This window comes from Rhinatrema bivittatum, chromosome 3 (assembly GCF_901001135.1).
Source record: "Rhinatrema bivittatum chromosome 3, aRhiBiv1.1, whole genome shotgun sequence".
Lineage (NCBI taxonomy): Eukaryota > Metazoa > Chordata > Amphibia > Gymnophiona > Rhinatrematidae > Rhinatrema > Rhinatrema bivittatum.
In genome coordinates this window covers 571,516,760-571,542,933 of record NC_042617.1, presented here as the reverse complement: position 1 = coordinate 571,542,933, position 26,174 = coordinate 571,516,760, and the positions used below count along the sequence as shown (strand labels likewise).

Below are 26,174 nucleotides of genomic sequence, written 5' to 3'. Positions count from 1 at the left end.
GGCGGGCTGATGCTAGTGTCTGCGGCAGTTCATGGGAGGGTCCCGCAAGCTACCAAACATAACATCTCTGGGGTTTGCACCCATAATCAAAGCAAAAGCCTGCTCTGGAAAAATTAATCTCCCTAAACTCTTTCTACACTCCTTTGGCAATATTAGATGTAGTTGGTAAGTTTGGGCAAAAATGAGAACCTCAGTTTCATGGGTAAATGCTGTTTTACCCATGGAAATTGCTTTCGGTATTGCCCTCTAGAGATGTGCAGAGGGACGCCATACGTTGCATTCGGGATTCGTATTCGTCGGGGGGCAGATACGTTGCATTCAGCAAGGGGGCCCCCCGATACATTTATATGTTAATTCCTATTTGTTTCCCCGCTAATTTTAAATTAACTACAACCCCCCACCCTCCTGACCCCCCAAGACTTACCATCGGCACCATCTTGTGCTCCTAACATGTGACAGGGGCTGACCAATGGCACCGGTAGCCCCTGTGACATAGTAAGGGCAGTTAGTGTAGCTGGGTTCAAAAAAGGTTTGGATAAGTTCTTGGAGGAGAAGTCCATTAATGGCTATTAATCAATTATACTTAGGGAATAGCCACTGCTATTAATTGCATCAGTAGCATGGGTTCTTCTTAGTGTTTGGGTAATTGCCAGGTTCTTGTGACCTGGTTTTGGCCTCTGTTGGAAACAGGATGCTGGGCTTGATGGACCCTTGGTCTGACCCAGGATGGCAATTTCTTATGTTCTTATGTTCTTAAGGGCAAAGGCTATCGGTGCCATTTTGAAACCGGCAGCCGAGAGTGTGAGTGTAGGGGATGGCTACCGAACCCCCCGCTGGACCACCAGGGAGTTTTGGAAGTCTTGGGGGGGGGGGGTGTTCAGGAGGGTGGGGGGTTTGTTTAAATTGGCTCCTTTAGGCGGCTGAATAATTCGGCGAAGATTTGTTGTATTCGTAGGAAATCGTGATACGTTCCCCACGAATACAACGAATAGGGCCCTATACGTTGCGGATTCCCAATTCGTAGGGAACGAATGCATACCCCTATTGCCCTCTTAACTACTGCACACAATTCTCTTCCCAGACTTCCCATATGCCTCCAAATCCAAATCTTACTTCATGTCTCAGTCTCTCACATTACTGATTTACTTACATATTTGCAAAATTACTTCATTTCAATATGGATTAGAGGGAAAAATTTGAATTTTATATTGACAGAAGAATAAAATTCAAATAATTGAAACAAACAGCATTAGCAGAGTTATCCCAAATACTGCCCACCTACACCCCAGTGACTTTGGTTCTCCCAACATGCCCATTTATTCACCCTCTCCCACTATAACCACTAGTAATAACAAAGCTATCCTACACAAGACTTCATGTATTCAGTTGCTTCACACCCAATTTATGGAACAAAATCTCACCAAACATGACAGAAAACCCTTCCTTTTATAAAAATATTAAAATCTGGCTATTCAGCCTTCTCCTAAACTCTAGAGCAGATGTTACTCCCTCATTACTTCTGATCCTTATGTCCTCCCCATAAGGTAGAAGTTTCCCTCACTTCAAGATGACAAAATTGTGTTCTCATCTAAAATAATTAGTGTATCCCCACTTCTACTGCTTGCATTGCTCAATTTACAATTGTGTATTCTCCTTACACTATGTAATTACTGATTCTTTGCTTTATGTACACTGTGTATTGCTAGCTGTACCAATTGTTCAATTTTCAATTACATTCTTTTGTGTTTTGTGACCTTTCCTTTCTACTTATGTGCTGCAATTTAAATCTTTCTTTGTAATCACTTGCATCTTCGATAGGAAAAGACAGAGTATCAAACGGAAATAAAAAAAGACATGATAATTAAGAGGAGAGGAGAAAGAGACAGTGAAATATCTCATAAGTTGCAAATCATTATGGCCAATCCAGGCCACAAAAATCCCATTACTTGCATTGATTAGATAGTAGAGTAACATATCCTATTGACATAAGCTGATTTCTGTAGCCCCAGTGGTCTGTGCAGGGCCAGAGAGGTTCTTGCCAGTATCAGTCGACCTCTGCAGCTTTCACTGTGCAGTGATGGCTGTGACACAACATCCAGTTCACTGAAATGCTACCATGGGCTTTTGCCCAGGGAAAATAGCTACCACTGGAAAGGTGGGAAACGGCAGTATCTATAGCATCCAGGGGCAGCTAGAACCCAAATCTGTCACTGTATGCACAGTTCTCATTCCTTTCTAGCATTTTTACAACTGTTTTGACACTTCTGGAACACAGGAAAGCTGAACATATGTTTTTCATAAGAATAGAGGAGTACCTAGCGTTTTCCAGATATTTACAATTTTACTTACCATCTTTTTAATACAAATGGATGCAGATTTCCTGCAGAAAAAAATGAGTCAGTGCATGTGCTTCTAGAAGGTTCGATTCACCCATTTCTTTTTAGAGGTGTAAGACCAGGCTGCAGGACACTCACCAGAGTTAAGCAGAATGATGCTCTTGAGGCACATGAATTCCTCCTTCTGTATTTTCATCATTCGAAATCGACTAGCTGTGGCCACCAGCATGTCAAAAATTTCAACAAGGCCCTCCACGCACTTTCCCTGATTCCTGTAAGAATGAAAACATTCAAAGAAATATTGATAACATCCACAGTAAATAATATTTTTCTATTTTTACAAAAAAAAAAAAAAGCAAAAAAACGATGCTGTAATAGACATTTTAGACTCTTTAGACTAATAGGCATTTTTCCCTTTTGTTTTCTTCCCTCAGCCCTTCCCCAGCTTCTTAGGACACGCTGGCCCTAAGTGGAGAAGTTATGCCTGTTCTGTTTCCCTCTGTCTCAGACACATATCTTCCAAGGGTTTTCAGATCTGTGCTGGTACAATGATTTTCCTGTAGACTTAAAGTCAGATTACTGGATGAACTTCCAAGTTGCTGGGCACAGAGAAACATTATCTCAGGAGACCTGGCACAAAAAGGCCAGAAACATAACAAGTTTTCCTTTGTAGTCCTTGGTACTGATGGAGTCCCAGTGACATCAGCAAATATCAGGGTTACTGACCATTGTTTTGGCCTATTTGCTTCAATTTGGGGATCCACTAAGATCCACGCCACCCTCCCGAATAGCTATTTGCCTCCGCCTGTCTACCAGCTGCTAAATGGGTGAATCGATACCTATATTTGGGAGTTCCTTATCATATTTGGTAGAATTTTATTAGCCTTCTCTGAGTGGTTTTGCAGAGTATGATTTTGTTTTTCTGTTTGCCTTGAAAAATTAAGCAGGGCTATGCAGCATGAAAGCAGTAGCAATGAACTATCTACTTTTCAGTCTTTGGGGGAGGTACCATTGGTTCCTGAGTCCTTTGTTGTTGCTTGCCTCAGCAAGGTTCTCTGCACTTTCAGTTCATTAAGAGCCAGGGCTGGGATTTGGCACCATGAACTTCATTTGCAACTACCCAGGGATTTTTCACTCCTATTTAAAAGCCCCCCCAGTATATCTCGTCTTATCATGGGTCCTGAATACAGCCACCACAACCCCCCTCCATCCAGGCACCGTGAAGGCTGTCTCTACAGCAACCTCAGTCGTAGCCGGCTGGGGGACTGACCCCAGAATCTTCCGCACGGTGGCGCACGGCACTTGCTCCTTCAGCCACCAGGGTCAGTCCTGAGGCCTCTTTGTTTTGATTTGTTGGGTTTTTCTTTTGTGACCAAGACTTTGATTTTTCTTTTTGAGATCGCATGATATGCTTATACTTACATTTGAGGCTATATTTTTCAGTTTCTGATATCGCTATTTGCCCAGGTATTTGAAAGAGGGCTTCACAAATACGGTTTTGCTCCTTCTAGTAAAACCATGCTGTCTTGGGATTTTGTAACATGCTGGATTCAAGTTACTCTACTATTCATTCCTTTCGTGGGGATTTCATCAATTTACTCAAAACCATGGTCAATTTGACTTCTTACCTGCTTCTTCCCTCCTCCCACAACCTCCACTTATCTACTCTTGTCTTAAAAGAACGATTGAATAGGAACATCTGTAGTGCGGGTCAGGACATCTCTGCGCTCTCTTAACATCCTAGGATGCCCCATTCCCTTGTTCATTTTATGATAGTTCTATATGAACTCTCCTTCTGTAAATGGAGTGATAACTACCTCTCTCCTAGATGCATATCTACCATCTATTTATTTTGGATCCTAAAGCAATTAAATTTGACATAATTACTAAAGGGCAGATACCAAGTAAAACTACTGCAGCAGCACTTAATTTTACAAAGGGACACTACAATAAAATGAGGAGATTAGAAAAAAAACATTAAAAGTTTAAATAAATCAGGGACATTGTTTTAAAGATACCATCTTGGAAATCCAGACAAAATGTATTCCATGCATTAACAAAGGTTGAAGGAAGACTGAATAACAGCCAGCATTGTTTAATAGTGAGGTGAAATTGAAGCCAAGCGGACATCTCTGAAAAACTAAAAGGCAGATTGAAATGAGGAAAACAGAGAAGAGCATAAGCACTGGCAAGTTAGATATAAAACAGTATTAAGGCAGGCCAAGAAAGAATTTGAAAAGAACTATGCCGTAAAGGTAAAAAAATACTAATATCAACTTTTTCAAGTACATTTGATGCATTAAAACTGTCAGGGAGTGAGGGGTAAAAAGAGTGCTCAGGAAAGACAAGGAACAGCAGAACCACTAAATTAATTCTCTAGGTTTTTACTGAGGAGGATGTCAGGGACATACCCGCACCAAAAACATTCTTTGATGGTGATTGCTCCGGGAGGAGGGGAGAGAGGACTGGCAGTATAAAGCGACGAAGCGACTTACATTTTTTGCAGCCCCCCTCCAGAGACGGACATCAGCGAGGACGACCACGGCTCCCCTGCCTCCAGCTGCCCGCGAAGATGGACGCCTGCACGGGTGAAAGCGGCCCCTGTTCGTGCAATTGGGCTGCTCAAGGCGTGACGTCACGACGTTTGGCTTCACGGCATGTGACGTCACATCTTGAGCGGCCCAACTGCACACACAGGGGCCGCTTTCACCCGTGCGTCCATCTTCGCGGGCAGCTGGAGGCAGGGGAGCCGCGGTCGTCCTCGCTGATGTCCGTCTTCGGAGGGGGGCTGCAAAAAAAGTAAGTCGCTTCGTTGCTATACACTGCCAGTCCTCTCTCCCCTCCTCCCGGAGCAAGGCTGCTTTTCGCGCCTTGCTTCGGGAGGAGGGGAGAGAGGGCTGACAATCCCGAGCGTCGGAGAACCGTCCACTTCCTGGTACCTGTCATTTCAAATGTCATTTGAAATTACAGATACCAGCGTGTCCGTGAAGCGTTAGGCCCGCACACCCAGGTTACTGTATAGGCGCTGTATAGCGCTCTATACAGTAAAATGGGTTGCGCGGGCCTAACGCTTCATGGATGCTTCTTAGACGCAGCTTGCATTTGCAAGCTATTTACATACAGGATCGAGCAGTAGGTGAGCTGGACTGTGCATGCGGCAACCGCAGGTGTGCCGGGCACTAACGCAGCTCTTCCTACCACCTTCGCCTAATGCTTCGTAGACGCGGCTTGCATTTGCAAGCAATTTAAATAGAGTATCGAGCTGTATGTGATCAGAACTGTGCGTGCGGCAAACGAGGGTGCGCCCGGCACTGCCGCACTCTTTCTAAAGCGGCCTTACTGTATCGACCCGAATGTTAGGTTCCATATTATGTGCTATCAACCAAGAAAGAGATCTAGGCGTCATAGTGGATAACACATTGAAATCGTAGGTTCAGTGTGCTGTGGCAGTCAAAAAGGCAAACAATGTTGGGAATTATTAGGAAGGAAATGGTGAATAAAGCAGAAAATGTCATAATGCCTCTGTATCACTCCATGGTGAGACCCCACCTTGAATACTGTGTCCAATTCTGGTCGCCGCATATCAAAAAAGATATAATTGTGATGGAGAAGGAACAGAGAAGGGCGACCAAAATGATAAGGGGAATGGAACAGCTCCGTTATGAGGAAAGACTAAAGAGGTTAGGACTTTTCAGCTTGGAGTAGAGACGGCTGAGGGGGGATATGATAGAGGTGTTTAAAATTATGAGAGGTCTAGAACGGGTAGATGTGAATCGGTTATTTAGTCTTTCAGATAATAGAAAGTCTAGGGGGCACTCCATGAAGTTAGCATGTGGCACATTTAAAACTAATCGGAGAAAGTTCTTCTTCACTCAACGCACAATTAAACTCTAGAATTTGTTGCCAGAGGACGTGGTTAGTGCAGTTAGTATAGCTGTGTTTAAAAAAGGATTGGATACGTTTTTGGAGAAGTTCATTACCTGATATTAATTAAGTTAAGCGACTTGGCGTAAAACCCCTTGTGACAGCACCATTTCTTCATACAAATCCACACTATATCAGTACAAAGCCCTCACCTCAAAATCAAAAAAAGATTATTTTGCATCTAAGATTCACAACCTGGTCTTTGATGCTAAAGCTCTCTTCGCTTATGTCTCCAGCCTCACTCAAACCATACCGCGAGAAATCCCCTGCGACATGGCACAGTCTAAAGCTGATGAACTCGCTCAGTTTTTCCAAAATAAAATCAACAATCTTTTAACTCAACTGCCTTCCAATACCGCTGACGCCTTTCCATTATATCAACACCCAACCTTCAAAAACTCCAGCCTAAACACTTTTGAGCCCGTCTCTTCCACTGAGATACATGCCATCTTGAGAAGAATGAAACCTTCGTCTCACCCCGCAGACCACATCCCTACCAAACTACTTCTATCTATTCCAGACACAATAGCCACATCATTGACAAACATCATTAACTGCTCTCTAGCCCAAGGATCCTTCCCAGATGATCTCAAAATGGCTTCAATCTCACCACTCCTAAAGAAACCCAACCTTGATCCGAAGGACCCTAACAACTTCCGCCCAATAGCTAACCTTCCATTCATCGCCAAGATCATGGAAAGACTAGTCAACTCTCAACTTTCAAACTACATCGAAGACAACAATCTTCTCTTCGCCCCACAACACGGATTCCGAAAAAATCGAGGCACAGAATCCCTCCTTATCTCTTTGACAGACCATATCCTACTGGGCCTTGACAAAGGAAATTCATACCTATTGATCTTGCTGGACCTGTCCGCAGCGTTCGACACGGTCAACCACGCTATCCTCCTTAACCAGTTGTCATCCATAGGAATCAGCGGCACCGTCCTTTCCTGGTTTAAAACCTTTCTCAACAATAGAGGTTACAAAGTTAAACTCCAAAACAAGGAATCCTCAAGATTCAACTCTGCCATAGGAGTCCCACAAGGTTCGTCTTTATCTCCGACTCTATTCAATATTTACCTTCTTCCTCTCTGCCAACTTCTCACCGACCTCAATCTAAAGTTTTTCCTATACGCAGATGATATTCAAATCATCATCCCTATCAAAGACACATACTCTAATACTCTTGACTACTGGGAATCATGCCACAAAAAAATCAGACAACTACTCAACAGCCTACACCTCATCTTAAATTCCTCTAAGACTGAAATCCTACTCATCTCTCCTGAGAACAACACCTCCAACAGTTCTCTTCCTACCAATCTGCCTACCACACAAGCTAGAGACCTAGGAGTAATAATAGACAACCGGCTAAACTTCAAGGCACACATCAACAAAACAACCAAAGACTGCTTCTATAAACTTCAGGTCCTGAAAAGGATAAGACCTCTTTTCCACGCTCAAGACTTCAGAACGATCATCCAAGCAGTCATTTTTTCGAAACTAGACTATTGCAATTCCCTATTGCTAGGTCTACCATCATCATACTCCAAACCCCTACAGATGGTTCAAAATTCAGCAGCCCGAATCTTGACAGGCGCAAGGAAAAGAGACCACATATCCCCCGTCCTGAAAGAGCTTCACTGGTTACCAGTCTACTTCCGCATCATGTACAAAGCCATAACCATCACCTACAAAACTATACATCAACTTACCACTCTCGATCTTCAATTCCCTCTCCAAACACATAATTCTACCAGACCTACTAGAGATGCTTATAGAGGCTCCCTCCAAGTTCCCCCAGCGAAAACGACCAGACACATCACCATAAGAGATCGCGCCACCTCCACAGCTGGCTCTCTTTTGTGGAATTCCATTCCTACAGACCTCAGACAGGAGCCCTGCCTCCCAACTTTTAGGAAAAAACTTAAGACTTGGTTATTCAAACAAGCATTTCCGGACACAACCCAATGACACATTCCAATGACTCCTAAAACACTAGGGATGTGAATCGTGTCCTCGATCGTCTTAACGATCGATTTCGGCTGGGAGGGGGAGGGAATCGTATTGTTGCCGTTTGGGGGGGTAAAATATCGTGAAAAATCGTGAAAAAATCGTTAAAAAATCGAAAAAATCGAAAAATCGAAAAACCGGCACATTAAAACCCCCTAAAAACCCACCCCCCACCCTTTAAATAAAATCCCCCACCCCCAAATAACTTAAATAACCTGCGGGTCCAGCGGCGGTCCGGAACGGCAGCGGTCCGGAACGGGCTCCTGCTCCTGCATCTTGTCGTCTTCGGCCGGCGCCATTTTCCAAAATGGCGCCGAAAAATGGCGGCGGCCATAGACGAAAAAGATTGGACGGCAGGAGGTCCTTCCGGACCCCCGCTGGACTTTTGGCAAGTCTCGTGGGGGTCAGGAGGCCCCCCACAAGCTGGCCAAAAGTTCCTGGAGGTCCAGCGGGGGTCAGGGAGCGATTTCCCGCCGCGAATCGTTTTCGTACGGAAAATGGCGCCGGCCATACGCGTATGGCCGGCGCCATTTTCCGTACGGAAAATGGCGCCGGCAGGAGATCGACTGCAGGAGGTCGTTCAGCGAGGCGCCGGAACCCTCGCTGAACGACCTCCTGCAGTCGATCTCCTGCCGGCGCCATTTTCCGTACGAAAACGATTCGCGGCGGGAAATCGCTCCCTGACCCCCGCTGGACCTCCAGGAACTTTTGGCCAGCTTGTGGGGGGCCTCCTGACCCCCACGAGACTTGCCAAAAGTCCAGCGGGGGTCCGGAAGGACCTCCTGCCGTCCAATCTTTTTCGTCTATGGCCGCCGCCATTTTTCGGCGCCATTTTGGAAAATGGCGCCGGCCGAAGACGACAAGATGCAGGAGCAGGAGCCCGTTCCGGACCGCTGCCGTTCCGGACCGCCGCTGGACCCGCAGGTTATTTAAGTTATTTGGGGGGGTTCGGGAGGGTGGGGGATTTAATTTAAAGGGTCGGGGGTGGGTTTTAGGGGGTTTTAGTGTGCCGGCTCACGATTCTAACGATTTATAACGATAAATCGTTAGAATCTGTATTGTATTGTGTTCCATAACGGTTTAAGACGATATTAAAATTATCGGACGATAATTTTAATCGTCCTAAAACGATTCACATCCCTATAAAACACCACTCCTCTTGTATATAACATTTATTCTGTATACTATATTTAAATTGTATATTGTTTAACCATCTCTTTTCTCTCCTCTCTTCTTCCTTCTCCAAGTTCGGCTACCCTTGTTAAATGTAACTGTACTTTCGGACACCACAGTTCTAGTTTTTTGTTTATAATGCACTCCTGTTCGATGTAAACCAGCAAGATATGTTTTCATGATTGCCGGTATATAAAAACTCTAAATAAATAAATAAATAAATAAATAAAATTGTCTTAGAAAATAGCCACTGCTATTACTAGCAATGGTAACATGGAATAGACTTAGTTTTTGGGTACTTGCCAGGTCTTTATGGCCTGGATTGACCACTGTTGGAAACAGGATGCTGGGCTTGATGGCCCTTGGTCTGACCCAGTATGGCATGTTCTTATGTTCTTATGAATACGACGAGTGAGGTTAAATATGGCACCGGCCGTCCATTGCTCCTACCATGTAACAGGGGCCGGCCAATGGCACGGATATCCTGTCACATGCTAAGGGCAAAGGGCCATCGGCGCCATTTTTTTACTGGTAGCTGATGGTCCGACAGTGGGAGAACGCTCCTGGGACCCCCACTGGACCACCAGGTACTTAAAAACTTTGGGGGGGGGTGTTGGTGGGATACTAAAGAACTAATTTTAAAGGGTCAAGCTGTGTTTTTGTAAGTGCCCTTTCTTCCCGCCCCCCCCCATAATGATAAAAGAACCCATGAAATTAATTGTGAGTTTTCCTATCGCTATCGGGGACCCCCCGATATCTGACGAGATTGAAAATATTGTCCGATATTTTCATTCGTCAGATAAACGATTCACATCCCTAGATAAGATTGTTACTGTTTGAGTGTTGATAATTAGGGTTGTTTTGGTAGGGGAGGTATATTATATTGTAATGGTAATTCTGTTTATTCATGGCAAATCTGCAGATAACTGTCTCATGGCAACAATTTTAAATTATTGGCACTAGATATCACAGTGCATGTATTAATCATCTTAATACAGGTCTTTAATTTTGTTCATGCAGGAGTAACGGAGGCAAAAAGGAACAGAATTCAAGAAGGCATGAATAAGCACAGAGGATGCTCAGGGGTTGTGAAGGAGAGAAAAGAAGGACAGAGATCAACTGAAGCCTAGGTAAATGCAACAGGAATTAAATTGGGCAGACTAGATGAGCAGTGCTATAAATTATTGTCAAAAGATCCTACCAAGAGATTACAAGCAGTTATAAAAACGATTATAAGTACTGCTGTGGAGGCAGGTTTTCCTATAAAAGGGAATTTCGTTTCCTAAATATTCAACATCCACCAGTGCCAACAATCTATATGTTGCCAAAGGTTCATAAAACACTCAACAAACCACCGGGATAACCAATTGTGTCTGCCAATGAATAGATTTTAGAACCATTGGCAATATATGTTTACTTTTTAAAACCTTTTGTTTCAGAAATGCCAATATACATAAGAGACACAAGTCATTTTTGAAGTCTGGTGCACACTTTTGAGCTTCCTGTTTCCTGTATAATGGTCACTTTAGATGTCTGTTCACTACACACTAATATTCTGCAAGATGAAGCCTTAAATATCATATCTAATATTTTAAGACAACAGGTCCATCCACATCTTGTACCCACATCTTTCAATCAGGCCAATACAGAACGGTGCTCGGCCGAGCGCACTGTTAGCCCCCGTTTGGACACGTGTTTTTGACACGCTATTATTACCCCTTATACAGTAAGGGGTAATAGTGTGGGGAAAACGCACGGCCAACCCCCCACCCGAAACTAATAGCGCTCATCACATGCAAATGAAACATAGAAACATAGAAATGACGGCAGAAGAAGACCAAACGGCCCATCCAGTCTGCCCAGCAAGCCACGCAGTTTATCCATTTCTCCCCCCCCCCCCCCCTTTTTTCTCCCTCCCACCTGTCACTATTGGCTTCCAGCACCCTCCGGCCCCAACTCCCTTCCACCCGTCCACCAATGCAGAGAGCAGCGCCGTATCCACATCCAAGTGACATCCAGCTCAATCAGGGGTAGCAACCGCCACAACAAGCAGGCCACACCCCTGCCCTATACTCTTACCCACCCCTGCTTTGTTTGTTTTTTGTAGATGGCAGCCCTCCATCCCTCCGCTCCGTGAAGGCGGAACACCAACCACTGGCATCCCGCTCCGTGAATGCCTCTGGGGCTACTGCCGTTCCGTGCAGTGTTTTGCTGCCTCCTCTTTATTCACACCTTCTAGACTTGATGGATCCACAGTGTTTATCCCATGCCCCTTTGAAGTCCTTCACATTTTTAGACTTCACCACTTCCTTTTCCAGGCATCCACCACCCTCTCCGTGAAGAAATACTTCCTGACATTGGTTCTTAGTCTTCCTCCCTGGAGCCTCAGCTCGTGACCCCTGGTTCTGCTGATTTTTTTCTGACGGAAAAGGTTTGTCGTTGTCTTTGGATCATTAAAGTTTTTCAAGTTTCTGAAGGTCTGTATCATATCACCCCTGCTCCTCCTTTCCTCCAGGGAGTACATATTTAGATTCTTCAATCTCTCCTCGTATGTCATCCTATGAAGACCCTCCACCTTCCTGGTCGCCCTTCTCTGTACCGCTTCCATCTTGTCTTTGTCTCTTTGTAGATACGGTCTCCAGAACTGAACACAGTACTCCAGGTGAGGCCTCATGTTGATGAGCCTATTAGGTAGTCACCTGCAATACAGAAAGCAAAATGTGCGGCCAAGCCGCACATTTTACTTTTAGAAATTAACTCCTGCCAAAGGCAGGAGTTAATTTCAGACAGCAGCGGGCAAGTGTACAGAAAAACAGAAAAAACTGCTTTTCTGTACACCCTCCTTATTAGTGCGGGCCCTATTTTAAATACTGAATCGCGTGCCCAGGAGAGGTACCTGGGCACGCATTGGGAGAGCAGTGCTTCCCTCAGAGCACCGGCTCTCCTGCGCAGTTTACTGTATGGGCCTGATAATAGTGAAGTTGGCAAGAATTCCTTTATGTGATAATTTTTTTATGTTTCAAAAACAATTATATTTACAGATTAAGGGAACAGCAATGGGCTGTACCGTGGCCCCATCAGTGGCAAATTTATATATGTCTGAATTTGAATCATGTTGGATCGATAATTCACCTTTTAGAGAAAAAATAAAAGTATGGGTAAGATACATAGATGACGTTTGCAGGCTCTGGTGGGGACGGCTGAGGAATTGTAGAAATTTTATCAGTGGATTAATTCGTGTAATGACAATATACAGTCTACCATGAATTATAGTTATAGAGAAAAAACGTTTTTGGACATTCTAGTATGCCATGATGAAGGTAGTAAATTAGTTACAACTTTATATATAAAAAGACCACCGATCATAATAATTGTTTGCATTATGGAAGTTTTCATCAGCAACCACTGAGGGACAATTTACCATTTGCTCAATTTTTGAGAGTGAGGAGAATATGTACATCCATTCAAGAATTTAAGAAGAAATTGAAAGAAATGCCAAATGACTTTCTAGCGCGAGGGTATCCTGTGAGTGTGGTCAAGAAAGCTTACAAACAAGCACTATTTTCACCCAGAGAAAGTCTTTTGGTCAGGTCAAATAAACAAAATTTTAAGCGTGAAAAAAGAAGATGAGATTGTGACTTGTGTAATGAGACATAGTAGTCGTTCAAGAGATATTAAGAAGATTTTCATGAAAAATATATCGATATTATGATTACATGAACAGTTTCAGCATGTTAGCTCAATATACAGTTTGCTTACACAAGGAGTAAAAATTTGAAAGAACTGTTGTGTCCATCGTTCTATGAGGAGAAAGGAAATCAAAAATTGGTATTCGAGTGGAACATTTTAAATGTAAGCATTGTTTAGCATGCAAAGTTACTTTTGGACTTACAGAATTTTTACATCCGAAAACTAGAAATATATACTAGTTGAAATATTTAACGACATGTGTATCCAAATATGTCATCTATGTGGCTTTGTGTAAAAAGATATATGTTGGAAAGACAAGTAGAACCATGAGGGTGTGAATTTCTGAGCATCAAAGTTGCTTTAAAAATAAAAGAACAGAAGCGCCAATGGTCTCACGTTGTATAAAATACAACCACAGATTTGAAGATTTGCGTTTTTTTGTGATTGACATGGTTATACAGCATCCTCAAGGTGGTGATAGAAATAAGTGTTTATTACAGCAAGAACAAAGATGGATTATACGAATTGGATAGTATTGATCCACACTGATTAAATACAAGCATTGAATGGATTCATTTTTTATAATGAACAATTGAAACAGTCCTTAGAAACCTGGTTATCTAATTAAAAAAGCGAGTATACTTTAGGAATGTTCAATGGGAATATCAATAGTATCATTCATGAGTTTAAACAGGGTGAAAATGAATGGAACCAATCAGATTGTTTAAAAAAATGATGTAAGTCAAACATAATTAGTTAGCAGTTTGACTGATAACTGACTGCTTCAATAGAAAATTGAGGTCTTGGAGAGTACTGCAATATAATTTGTTGTCTTTCAATTATAGTCAAAATGGGCGGAGATTCAGATCACCGCTAAGATCGTGATGTTTTTTGAAGAAAACACACCGTTCTTGGAAGGTTAGTCCACAGGGAGTAGTGGGAGAAGAAAGTTCTTTTAAATTTCTAATTTTATTATGACTGTGTTTATTTTTAGGAACTGGTGAGAAAAATCTTCCTGACGCAGCCGTCAAGGCGAAACACTGGCCAGCATGTTGGAGTTCTTTTGAAAAAGGATTAAAATTGATTTTTTGTTCATATGAATCACTAAACCTGAAGTAAGAGTACTCCAGCATTTTTGAACGAGCTACGATAAGTACTATGTGCTATCATTTACACAAGTTGAAATTTTCAAATATCGGTCTTTTTTTTTTTTTATAATTTTATTTTTATTGCATTTTAATTTTACACACAATACATCATTGTGAACACAAACAGGAAGTGTAATCAACAAAATTTCTCAAATAAGCAATCCCATACACTTACACTTACAGTAATAATTATACTTATACTCCTCTATTATAAGCAATCTGGGGGGGGGGGGGGGTTTGAGTAACACAGTTTTAGAGCATTTTATTTGAAGGAATAAGTCAAAAAGAAAATAAAGAGGACAACTGAAGTAGCCCACTTTTGCCATCTGTACTGGTTATATCACATTAGGGTGTGAGTCTAAAAAGAATCATAGCTGTGATGGTTCAAAAAATACATAAGTGGAATTTTGAAATTTAACAACACATTTACAGGGATAATAGAGAGTATATTTTGAACATTTTGTTACAACTTCCATTATCATTTCCAAAAATGTCTTCCTTCTCTCCTGCGTCACCCTGGTGACATCTGGGTATAGCCACACTTTTTGACGATAAAACGTCTCATATCTATTACGAAAGAATAACCTAAGTATGTTATTTTTTTCTGAAAGAAATGCGAAAGTTAAGACAACACTCCTCTATTAGTAACCTCATCTTCTTGCATTAGCTCTAGCATATCAGTAATATTCAGCTGTTGTTGAATTTCCACGTTTCCTTGATCTCTTCCCAAATCTTTCTATGGCAAATAATAGGCCTTTGTAATTAAAGGTCCTGCTGCAACAGGTATTTTTAAGATCACATTCAAATAATTCTTGAACAAGTCTATAGGTGAAATCTGACAAATAATCAGGAAGTTCAAAACTCTGATATTTAAACTACGTAAAGGGATAGATTTTATAAAAGTACGCCAGATTTTAATAGATACGCGCGTAGCCGCACATATCCTTTAAAATCCGGGGTCGGCGCACGCAAGGCTGCCCAAAATAGGCAGCCTGCGCGCGCCGAGCCAAGCAGCCTGCCTCCGTTCCTTCCGAGGCCGCTCCTAAATCAGAGCGGCCTCGAAGGGAACTTTCCTTCCACCCCCCCCTGCACCTTCCCCTCCCTTCCCTTACCTAACCCACCCCCCCAGCCCTATCTAAACACCCCTACCTTTGTTAGAAAAGTTACGCCTGCCTGAGGCAGGTGTAGCTGGTGCACGAATCCCTGGCCGGGGAACGGTGTCAGAGGCCTCGGCCACGCCCCCAGGCTGGAACCACGCCTGCGGCCCCATCCCCGAATGACGCGCCGCCACGACACACCCCCGACATGCCCCCCTAGCAAAGCCCCAGGACTTACGCGCATCCTGGGGCTTGCGTGCACTGCCGAGCCTATTCAACATAGGCTCGGTGCGCGCAGGGGGAGGTTGGGGCAGGTTTTTGGGGGGTACACGTGTATCTTATGCGCGTACCCCCTTTGAAAATCTGCCCCAAAGAGTTTTCAATATTTTCAATTTTTTTATTTTGGACTCTTTCAAGCTGCATCGAATTTTGCTGATAGTTTTCCACCATTTTTACTTTCTCTTCCATTTCTTGCATTTGTTTCTCCTGATTTGTATCCTTTCTTCATTCTTTATACAATTTGTATTCATCTCAAAAAAAGGAATTAGATAATTTATGAATCGTTGTTTCAATCGCCACTAGAGCTTCCCATATCGAGTCATTTGTTACTACTGCAGGTTTAACCAGGAAAGAAAAAGATTCTAAAGGCTCACCCCTTCTCGTGGCCCCAGTGTCAGTGTCCCGTGTTTCTTCCAGCATTGTTGTAGCGGGCCCGATGTTATCCGGCATTATAGGCAAATATAATCCAAGTTGGGGTCCTGGAGTCTCCTTTTCAGGCCGACTTCCCTGGCCCCTTTCAAAGACGGCTCCCGACACACTCTCCCCACGAGCACCAAGCTCTACTGGGCCGGTCTGGGAGCTATTCGCCGCAATTTCACACCCGCCAACCTTTCTCGCTGGGGTGGGGACGGCGTCTCTGGCACGCCGGAGCTCAACGAGATCTCGTTGACCTGTGGTGGGGGCGTTTGCCCTCGCCCCCGGCTCTTTCGGCGTCGATGCAAAGAAAGTCTGTTTTGAAGGTTGGCTTGCATCCAGGCTCTCCGAAACTGTCAGGTTTTAATGAAGCCCGACCTTACGTTTAGTATGAGGCATAGGTAGGCAGGTAAAAAATCACAGAGTCTGCTGAAATAGGTATTAGAGGAAAGCAGAACCTTCTTCGACCTCTCAGCTGTCCACCATCTTAACTCTGCCAATAGTTTACATTTTTTGAGAAATAAGTGTGAAAAAAAAAAGGAAATGGACTTTGTAAAAACTTTAAAAGAATAATTAGAGAATTGCACATGGGAACAGCAGTACTTTCATTGTTCCTTTTTAAGTCGCAAAAAGAACATGTAAATAGTAAAGATAAAAGTGTTGGAAATTTAAAAATAAAAAAAGGTTTTTTAGACTAATGATTTTGCCCTTTCCCAGAATGACTTTTCAAAAATAGTCAATCTGGCATCTGAAGTCTTTTCCTCCTTGAAAATAAAAATATTAATAAAAGTATTAATAAAAATATAAAAAAATAATAGAACTTTTGGTAGTTTGATCCAATTAGTCTATGATGTAGATTAGTAGATTTAGGAGTACATTTTTAAAAAACAGCGCATGTACTTTTGTTCGCGCACCAGGCGCAAAAAAAAGTACGCTGGATTTTACACGTATCTTATAAAATCTGGGGTTGGCGCACGGACAAAGGTAAGGGGGGGGGGGTTTAGGTAGAGGAAGGGAGGGGAAAGTGAGGGGAGGGCGAAAGAGAGTTCCCTCCGAGGCTGCTCCGATTTCGGAGCGGCCTCCGAGGGAACGGAGACAGGCTGCGCGGCTCGGCGCCTTGCGCGCGCCGATCCAGGATTTTAGAAGATACGCGCGTATCTTCTAAAATCCAGCATACTTTTGTTTGCGCCTGGTGCGCAAACAAAAGTACATGAACGCGCTTTTTAAAAAAATCTACCCCATAAGGTACGCGCGTAACCCTTTTAAAACGCCCCTGCGCACGCCGAGCCTATTTTGCGTAAGTCCCAGGGCTTCGCTAGGGGGGCGTGTCGGGGGCATGTCGGGTGGGCGGCGCGACGTTCGGGGCATTCCGGGGGCGTTCCGGGGGCGTGTCGGGGGGGTGTGGTGCCGGCCCGGGGGCGTTCTGGGAGCGTGGCCTTTGGAACAGCCCCCGGATCGGGAGATGGTGCGCCAGAAGCAGGTGTAACTTTTACAACAAGGTTAAGGGGGGGGGGTTTAGATAGGGCCGGGGGGGTGGGTTAGGGAGGGGAAGGGAGGGGAAGGTGCGGAGGGGGGAATGGGCAGCGCGTGCGCTGGGCTTGGTGCGAGCAGCCTCGGAGGGAACTCTCTTTTGCCCTCCCCTCACCTTCCCCTCCCTTCCTCTACCTAAACCCCCCCTTACCTTTGTCCGTAGATTTACGCCTGCGAGAAGCAGACTGCTGGCGCGCCGTGCTCCGACCCGGGGGCTGGTCCGAAGGCCTGGACCACGCCCCCGGGCCGGCGCCACGCCCTGGTCCCGCCCCTGAAACGCCGCATCATCAGGTCCTGCCCCCGACACGCCCCCGACACACCCCTTCCAAAAACCCCGGGACCTACGCGCGTCCCGGGGCTCTGCGTGCGCCGGCGGTCCATGGAAAATAGGCGCGCCAGCGCGCAAGGCCCTACTCGCGTAAATCCGCCCGGATTTACGCGAGCAGGGCTTTTAAAATCCGCCCGCATGCGCGTAACCCTTTTAAAATCAACCCGTTAGTGTGTTTTTTGTTTTGTATTTACAGGAATTAAATTGGGCAGACTAGATGGGCTTTATGGTCCTTATCTGTTTTGATGTATGGCTGTCACATATACATATGTAGCTCAGTTAAATGCCATATTTCTCTTAGTGCCTGAATGTTACACACTTTGATGCACATCTTATATAATTTATTATATGTCTTATTAATCTCAGTGTATGTCTTGCATATTTTGGTGAATACTTATATCAGGGGTGCTCAAACCGGTCCCTTGCCCACCCCCCCCAGCAGATTTTCAGATATCCCTAATGAATATGCATGAGAAATATTTGCGTGTCAAGTAGTACATGCAGATAAATATCATGCATATTAATTAAAGAGATTCTAAAAAAATAGACTGGCTGGTAGGAGGGCCAAGGACCGGTTTGAGCACCCCTGCCTTATATATATATATATCTGGCTTTATGTCTGATTCATCTCAGTGTACATGCTCTTGTTTTAGGTGTTCTCCCTTTCATCTTACATGTCCATCTGCTGTGCCATTGCCATACTGATGCCTTCCTGACTATCTTCTGCTTGCCTCCCTCTTCTATGCTTTCCCATTGATCAGACAGCTTCAGGGTTGGGTCTGGTTGCTTTGTGGATGCAGTGTGGCTCGCTGGCACTGAAAGTAGGATGCAGTCAGTGGAAATCGTCGCCTGACGCAGCCCTTTCCTCTGTGCTTTCAGCAGGAATGCAAACGTAGCGTGGCTCACACGATTGTTGCTTAAGGATGGTACAATGCTCGCCTTACTTTACCAGCACAGAAAAATATTGTTCAGATATGAGAAATGTTCTTTTCCCAGGGAAGTCATTACTTATATTAGTTACAGCAACGTACTGTATTCAGGCAGGGGGTACGTCTTTATGTGGGAATCATTGTTATAGTTCACCTGCTGTGACCAGTACCATTATGTCTACTGAAAAAAAATGTAGCATGAGTCATTCAAAATCATTTCCTATATGGGTGGTTTTTTAATTTTTTTTTTTACAATTCTCTTGTTTCATTCATTCTCTTCCCCGAAATATTTCATTCAGCATTTACTGTTTAAAGGATTCTAAGAAAAACACTGACAACTTTTAAAATGTTATGGTAATGCTAACAATCTATTTAGCTAATAGATGGAGTGTGAAAGAAGACAAGTGGTATCAGTGCTGACAAGAAGGAAAAGCACCGGAGGCATTCAGCTGATAACCTTGTCCTTCTTGATATTCAGAATTGTAATTGTACACTTCTTGGGTGAAGAAATTCAAATACTAGAATCATTATGCTATGGTATAGGGTTTCCTTACAATATCACATTTCCTGGTTTTTTATTGATTTTTTTCTCGTGTCTCATTCTTGGGCATTTTTACATCTTAGGGTTAAAAATAATCTGTCTGTGGTAGTTTTGGTTTCTTGTTTTAGTTAGAAAAGCATGCTGTGTCCCCCTATTCATGCCCGTTTATCTGCAGTTAACTTTGATTCTTCCACTCACTGTGACCACACCCACACATGCATATACTTACACTCGTGCTCACCTACTTTATTGTCCGGTCGCTCTCTCTCTTACACACCCACACACAAAAACAACACAAAAGCACACACATTGTGAAAGCAGCATCTAGGAGGAATAAAAAGGCAAACGAGGATATGCACAAGAGAACTTTAGGAATTTTGTCTCGGTCCGGCAATCTTCTGCTCACCAATCCAGTCACACCAAAAAATGAGCACACTGACTCCAGTTCTGCTGTTCAAACTAAAAGACTACTAGAACTGGTTCACTGGTACACGCACGACCAAAAACCTGGCCAAGCCAGAGAATAACGCAGCAGTATTGTAACATATAATCCAATGTACAAAAATAAATCTCTCTCTCTTCTCACACTCCACAAACTTTCCCAAAAATGTCAGCTCTTAGGTATCTTTCGAACAATAGAACTTCTTCTCCTTTCTGTCTCCTCATCTCTCTCTAGCCTCTGGCACTCTGGGTTTTCCCAGGGCAGGCTGTTTTCTCCTTCGATCTTCCCAGTACACTCATTCATCAACCTCTGAAGAATTCCCCTCTTCTTTGAGCTTCTCAGACTTAGATTTTTCACAGTAACACTTCTCTCAGCACACACTAGACTCCCAGGACTCTGCCCCTACTGGCAGAGATTGGCCAAGCCTTTCAATACGGCTTGGCCAATCTCTCCTCAGGTCCCAGCCTCCTTCACTCAGCAGGGACTCTTCTCTTCTTCTCCTCCCTGTGGATGGGACAGGCCCAGGGGCACTCCTCTGTGGGGAGACGGCATGCCTTTGAGTTCCAAATCCTGGAATCTTTCTGACTGCGTCACATAGGTGCAGCAATTTTATTCTATCTCATAACCCCTTCCAACAGGGGCTCGTACAGCTCTCTAACACACGGGCACTACGCTGACCTTATCACAAGGGCACTGTTGCCATTTTTTTGTAAGAGACGGATTTGGGCACTCCGTCACACTGGCTAATATCACTTATGGAAATGCAGATGTAAACTAGTGATGGACAAGGCATAAAAATGTAGTGATCCTTACTGGTTCTGCTACAGTCAGCTGGACCATAGTGAATATAAGGAACACCATTCACTCACCAGCACAATCCCAATCTCAAAATATTTCAGATGCAAAAAAAAGGTCCTATGTATTAAAGATCACATTAACAGGGAGCTGAACTAAATCCAGGGTCTGCTCTCAAGCTCAGCTTTTGGAAAACAAAAAACATACAAAATGCCCAAAGAGTCGAATGCCCACCCAACATGTTTCTAAGCAATGTCAGTGAACTGTCATTTAATACAATTATATCTTCACATGCAATGCTACAGAATCATTAATTCTTTTTTCTTCCAGGTGAAGGAGCAATTACTAGGGATGTGCAATAGTTTTTCCCGAATTAGGGACTTTAGGCAAGTTTTTTTTTGGGGGGTGGGGGGGGGGGGGTTGTGATTAACTAAATTTGAAGGGTTGGGGGTTTTTTTTCCGTTTTTTTTCAGCAAAAATTGCCAAGAAAAAAAAACCCGACCTGTTGGAAAACAAAGTTTTCCATGGGTCGCCCGACCCAGCAGATAAAAACGAAGCACATCCCTAACAAATTCCAGAGTTTAATTGCACGTTGAGTGAAAAAGAACTTTCTCTGATTAGTTTTAAATGTGCCCCATGCTAACTTCATGGAGTGTCCCCTAGTCTTTCTACTATCCGAAAGAGTAAATAACCGATTCACATCTACCCGTTCTAGACCTCTCATGATCTTAAACACCTCTATCATATCCCCCCTCAGTCGTCTCTTCTCCAAGCTGAAAAGTCCTAACCTCTTTAGTCTTTCCTCATAGGGGAGCTGTTCCATCCCTTTATCATTTTGGTTGCCCTTCTCTGTACCTTCTCCAGTGCAACTATATCTTTTTTGAGATGCGGCGACCAGAATTGTACACAGTATTCAAGTTGCGGTCTCACCATGGAGCGATACAGAGGCATTATGACATTTTCTGTTTTATTCACTATTCCCTTTCTAATAATTCCCAACATTCTGTTTGCTTTTTTGACTGCCGCAGCACACTGAACCGATGATTTCAATGTGTTATCCACTATGACACCTAGCTCTCTTTCTTGGGTTGTAGCATCTAATATGGAACCCAACATTGTGTAACTGTAGCATGGGTTATTTTTCCCTATATGCATCACCTTGCACTTATCCACATTAAATTTCATCTGCCATTTGGATGCCCAATTTTCCAGTCTCACAAGGTCTTCCTGCAATTTATCACAATCTGCTTGTGATTTAACTACTCTGAACAATTTTGTGTCATCTGCAAATTTGATTATCTCACTCGTCGTATTTCTTTCCAGATCATTTATAAATATATTGAACAGTAAGGGTCCCAATACAGATCCCTGAGGCACTCCACTGTCCACTCCCTTCCACTGAGAAAATTGCCCATTTAATCCTACTCTCTGTTTCCTGTCTTTTAGCCAGTTTGCAATCCACGAAAGGACATCGCCACCTATCCCATGACTTTTTATTTTTCCTAGAAGCCTCTCATGAGGAACTTTGTCAAACGCCTTCTGAAAATCCAAGTATACTACATCTACCAGTTCACCTTTATCCACATGTTTATTAACCCCTTCAAAAAAGTGAAGTAGATTTGTGAGGCAAGACTTGCCTTAGGTAAACCCATGCTGACTTTGTTCCATTAAACCATGTCTTTCTATATGTTCTGTGATTTTGATGTTTAGAACACTTTCCACTATTTTTCCTGGCACTGAAGTCAGGCTCACTGGTCTTTAGTTTCCCTGATCCCCTGGAGCCCTTTTTAATTATTGGGGTTACATTAGCCACCCTCCAGTCTTCTGGTGTGTGCTCCTGCCCCTTCCCATTTCTCTTGTCTTTTTAAAATGTTAGGATGTGAAAGAGATGATGTGATTTACACTTCATATCATTTTCCAGCTGAGGGGCTTGATGACAGGATTGGCCTCAATCAGGGGCCATCCTGGATTTTACCCATATATGGAAGAGCTTCAGATTTGCAGATCAAAAGACAAGCAAGGAATGGTTGCTGTAACAGGCCAACAATTTTCAGAAGGCTGCATATCTTGCTTCCCCAGTAAGATACAGGTGGACCAGGAATGGTAGATTCTTCACAGATCTTGTTTTATTTGCTCTCTGAAGGTATTTCCTGTAGTCATCCATCTGCTGTATAGTTAGGCATTACCTGCTATTAATTAAGTTGACTTAGAAAATAGCCACTGCTATTATTAGCAATGGTAACATGGAATAGACTTTTTTTGGGTACTTGCCAGGTTCTTATGGCCTGGATTGGCCGCTGTTGGAAACAGGATGCTGGGCTTGATGGACCCTTGGTCTGACCCAGTATGGCATGTCCTTATGTTCTTATGAAGGCAAACCCTTATGAGGCAGGAGAGAGGTAGACTGCATACTGTTATTTAAAGCCAAGTCGAGCTAGCTAATGAATGAAAAACAAACTGTAGCATGGATTTATTGTATATTGTATCACTTAGGGGATATTGACTATACGTTATACAGCTTTACTAATGACCTTACACATGCAGCATACTTACACTTCTGGTGGATGGGAATGCAGACTGTGTGGGTTCAGGGGTAGACAGACAATCGGAAGAAAGGTGCTGTGTGTTTTTCCCTCTAATACCTCTTGAGCATGAAATTAAAGTGTGTGAACTGCCATCATGGCTATTCCCACAGCAAAAAAAGCCATAGAGGTCAATATTCATAGCCATTTAGAGGGATAACTCACAAGTTAGACGTGTAACTCCAGCTTATCAATGTAAATATTCACTTTGGATTATTCACCTCATGGAAACTATTAACTCGGGCAAAGTATCATGTTATGTTAAACATTTTATTTTGTTATTTTAACACATTTATAATTTTATATTGCAAGAAACATTGAAAAATAAAAAAGGGATGGGGGAAGGGCTAACTAGGGAGGAAACTATTATCCAAACAAAAACCCCTAGGGACTTGGGGACAGCTGCAAACTCAGATTTAGGAGTCTGCTCAGGATGGCTGTTGGCTGCTGCCCTGAAGCCGCAGGGCACGACCCTGGCAGTGCATCATCCTGAGCAGACTCCCAAGCGATACCTGCATCCTCCTCTGCCATCACCTGCACCACGGCTTCAGATTGCCACCTAGAAAGAGGCTACTGGGAGCAGCTGCTTCCTTTGAAGAGCCTCTTCCTGGCTGCTGGGGTGCGGATGACGCAGAGGCAGCAGACTGGGATGCAGGCTGGCCAGTCCATGTTGTGGCATCTCTATCGCCCTGGGTCAAATGGAGAGGGGGCCCTACGGGAGGTCTGGGGGGCTGTTCAGGCCCAGCCTGCGCCTGCTGGAGGCAGAGGGCTGGACCACCACTGGTTCCCTTTGTGGTGCTTGGGTTGGGGGAGAAGCATCCTGCTCCTCCCCAGTGGTGGTTGCTGCTGCTTTGGCAGGGTGTGGGGATGGCACCTTGCCGCTGTTGCCTGCTCTGGCTTCTTCCTCCTCGTCCAAGGAGGATGACGACGATGAGGAGCTGGTGTCTGTGAAGACAAAAGCAAGTGTGTGTGTCATGTTGTGTGCTTACATGCTGCAGAGTATGATGTGCTGGAGGACTGAGAGGACTTGCCTTTGGAGGGAGAGGTGAAGGTAAAGGGAAACGTTAGGTATGGGACAACCTGGTCATCCAGGTGCTGCCTTCCATTTTGCTTGGTGATCAGACATCCTGCCCATTGATGGAAACATGATGTATAGTGCTGGAGGCGACTATGAGCTAGGGGGTAAGGGAAAGAAATGTGCAACAGGGGTGCAAATCACCGGTAGAGGTGTATGTAGCAAGACGTGCAGAGATGTAATGCTACACATTGTTGTGTAGGACCTAAGTCATGTTGATTACGGTGAAATCCATGTTAAGTGGGAGTAAAGTCCCTGAAGGCATGCCAGCTAGGTTACAGGGTGTCTTTCTTAAACACTTTCAGGAGAATGGAGCCTGTGACATAGAGATATGTGAAGGAGGATTAGTGTAAGGTGAAGGGTGAGACTACGCTTGGCAGAGGAGTGGGCGAGTAATGTGATACCTGACAGAGAGAGAGGACATAGATGGAGCATGTTAGCCAATCCAAGCTAGCATGAGGAATATCTTACCTCCAGCCCCATCCCACCGAGTGCACCACCAGGCCAGCCAACGCCTCCACTTCAGGTGCAGCTCCCGGGCCTTCTTCTTCAAGTCCTCAATCTACAGGGAAACAAAATATGAGGCACATTATTAGGGCATGCCTGCTGTCAATGTGAGTGCCACACTGGTGTGTTAATATGAATTTTTACTCGTTCCGATGCGAGTAGCTGTACCACACTCAATACCCCCCCACTAGCCCCCCATGCATGGCCTGACCTTCACTACCCATGACCCCACCCCCTCTAGACACCATTACTAGCCCCTCTATGTATGGCCTGACCCTCCCCACACCATTACCCCCATTCAACTTACCCCAAGTAGGTAGGAGGCACCATGATTAAAAGTGGTGCAGAGCTTCATCCAAGCGAGTTTATTGTGCCCGAAGTCCCGGCGCAACCCTGGCACAAAAAATAGGTAGGCCTCATTGGCCACCACCAGGGACGTCCAAACATTGGACGTCCCTGGTGGTAAAATTGGTCTGGGGGCAGGACAAAGCATTTTGCTTTCTACGCCCCTGTGGATCCCGAAGTGGTGCTCAAACTGACACGCCAGACGCACACACATGACAACGTTCATCTGCGCACACAAGATACACGCACAGAAATGCATGCAACGATGCACGCATTTTGTAAAGTGTGCGTGTACTTTGGTGCGCCATTTAAAATTCAGTTCCTCACCCGCGTGTGCTCACATAAACGCGCATGTTTGCGCACAAACATTTATTTTAAAATTGACCTTAGAGAACAAAGCCTCTTAGTCAGTGACAGATTTTTGCCACCTCTAGGCACTGTTGGTGCTGCTGTCCTCCACTATCCCAAACGCAAGAAAATCAGATGATAAGGAGTAGAAGATCTAAGGCACAATCCCACAGTTTCCTGCAAGCAGGAATCAGAAAATTCTGAAGCACACTGGCAAATATTTCCATCTTTTATATTCTAAAAATGCTTTCCAACCTTGCTTACACTGTAGAAAAGGGATCTCAAGTAGTGTCATAGGGAGGAGATATCAGACATGGGAAAGAGCAAGAGGACAAGGGATGGGGGAGGAGAGAGAGGACTGGGAACTGGGGAGAGGAGAGTGAGAACAAGAGAGAACTAGGGATGGGGAAGGAGAGAGAGGACTGGGAACTGGGGCGAGGAGAGTGAGAAGAAGAGAGAACTAGGGATGGGGAAGGAGAGAGAGGACTGGGAACTGGGGTGAGGAGAGTGAGAAGAAGAGAGAACTAGGGATGGGAAAGGAGAGAGAGGACTGGGAACTGGGGAGAGGAGAGTGAGAACAAGAGAGAACTAGGGATGGGGAAGGAGAGAGAGGACTAGGAACTGGGGCGAGGAGAGTGAAAAGTAGGGATGGGAAAGGAGAGAGAGGACTAGGAA

General features: G+C 44.2%; 1 protein-coding gene across 1 annotated transcript in view; it reads right to left on the bottom strand.

Annotated features, from left to right (window-relative positions):
- ESR1 (estrogen receptor 1) overlaps nucleotides 1–26,174 on the bottom strand; it is an 829,643-nt gene that overhangs the window by 149,244 nt on the left and 654,225 nt on the right. The window contains exon 7 of the mRNA XM_029596558.1: nucleotides 2,475–2,608. Coding sequence (XP_029452418.1) covers nucleotides 2,475–2,608 — 134 coding nt within the window. The remainder of the gene's footprint in view (nucleotides 1–2,474; nucleotides 2,609–26,174) is intronic.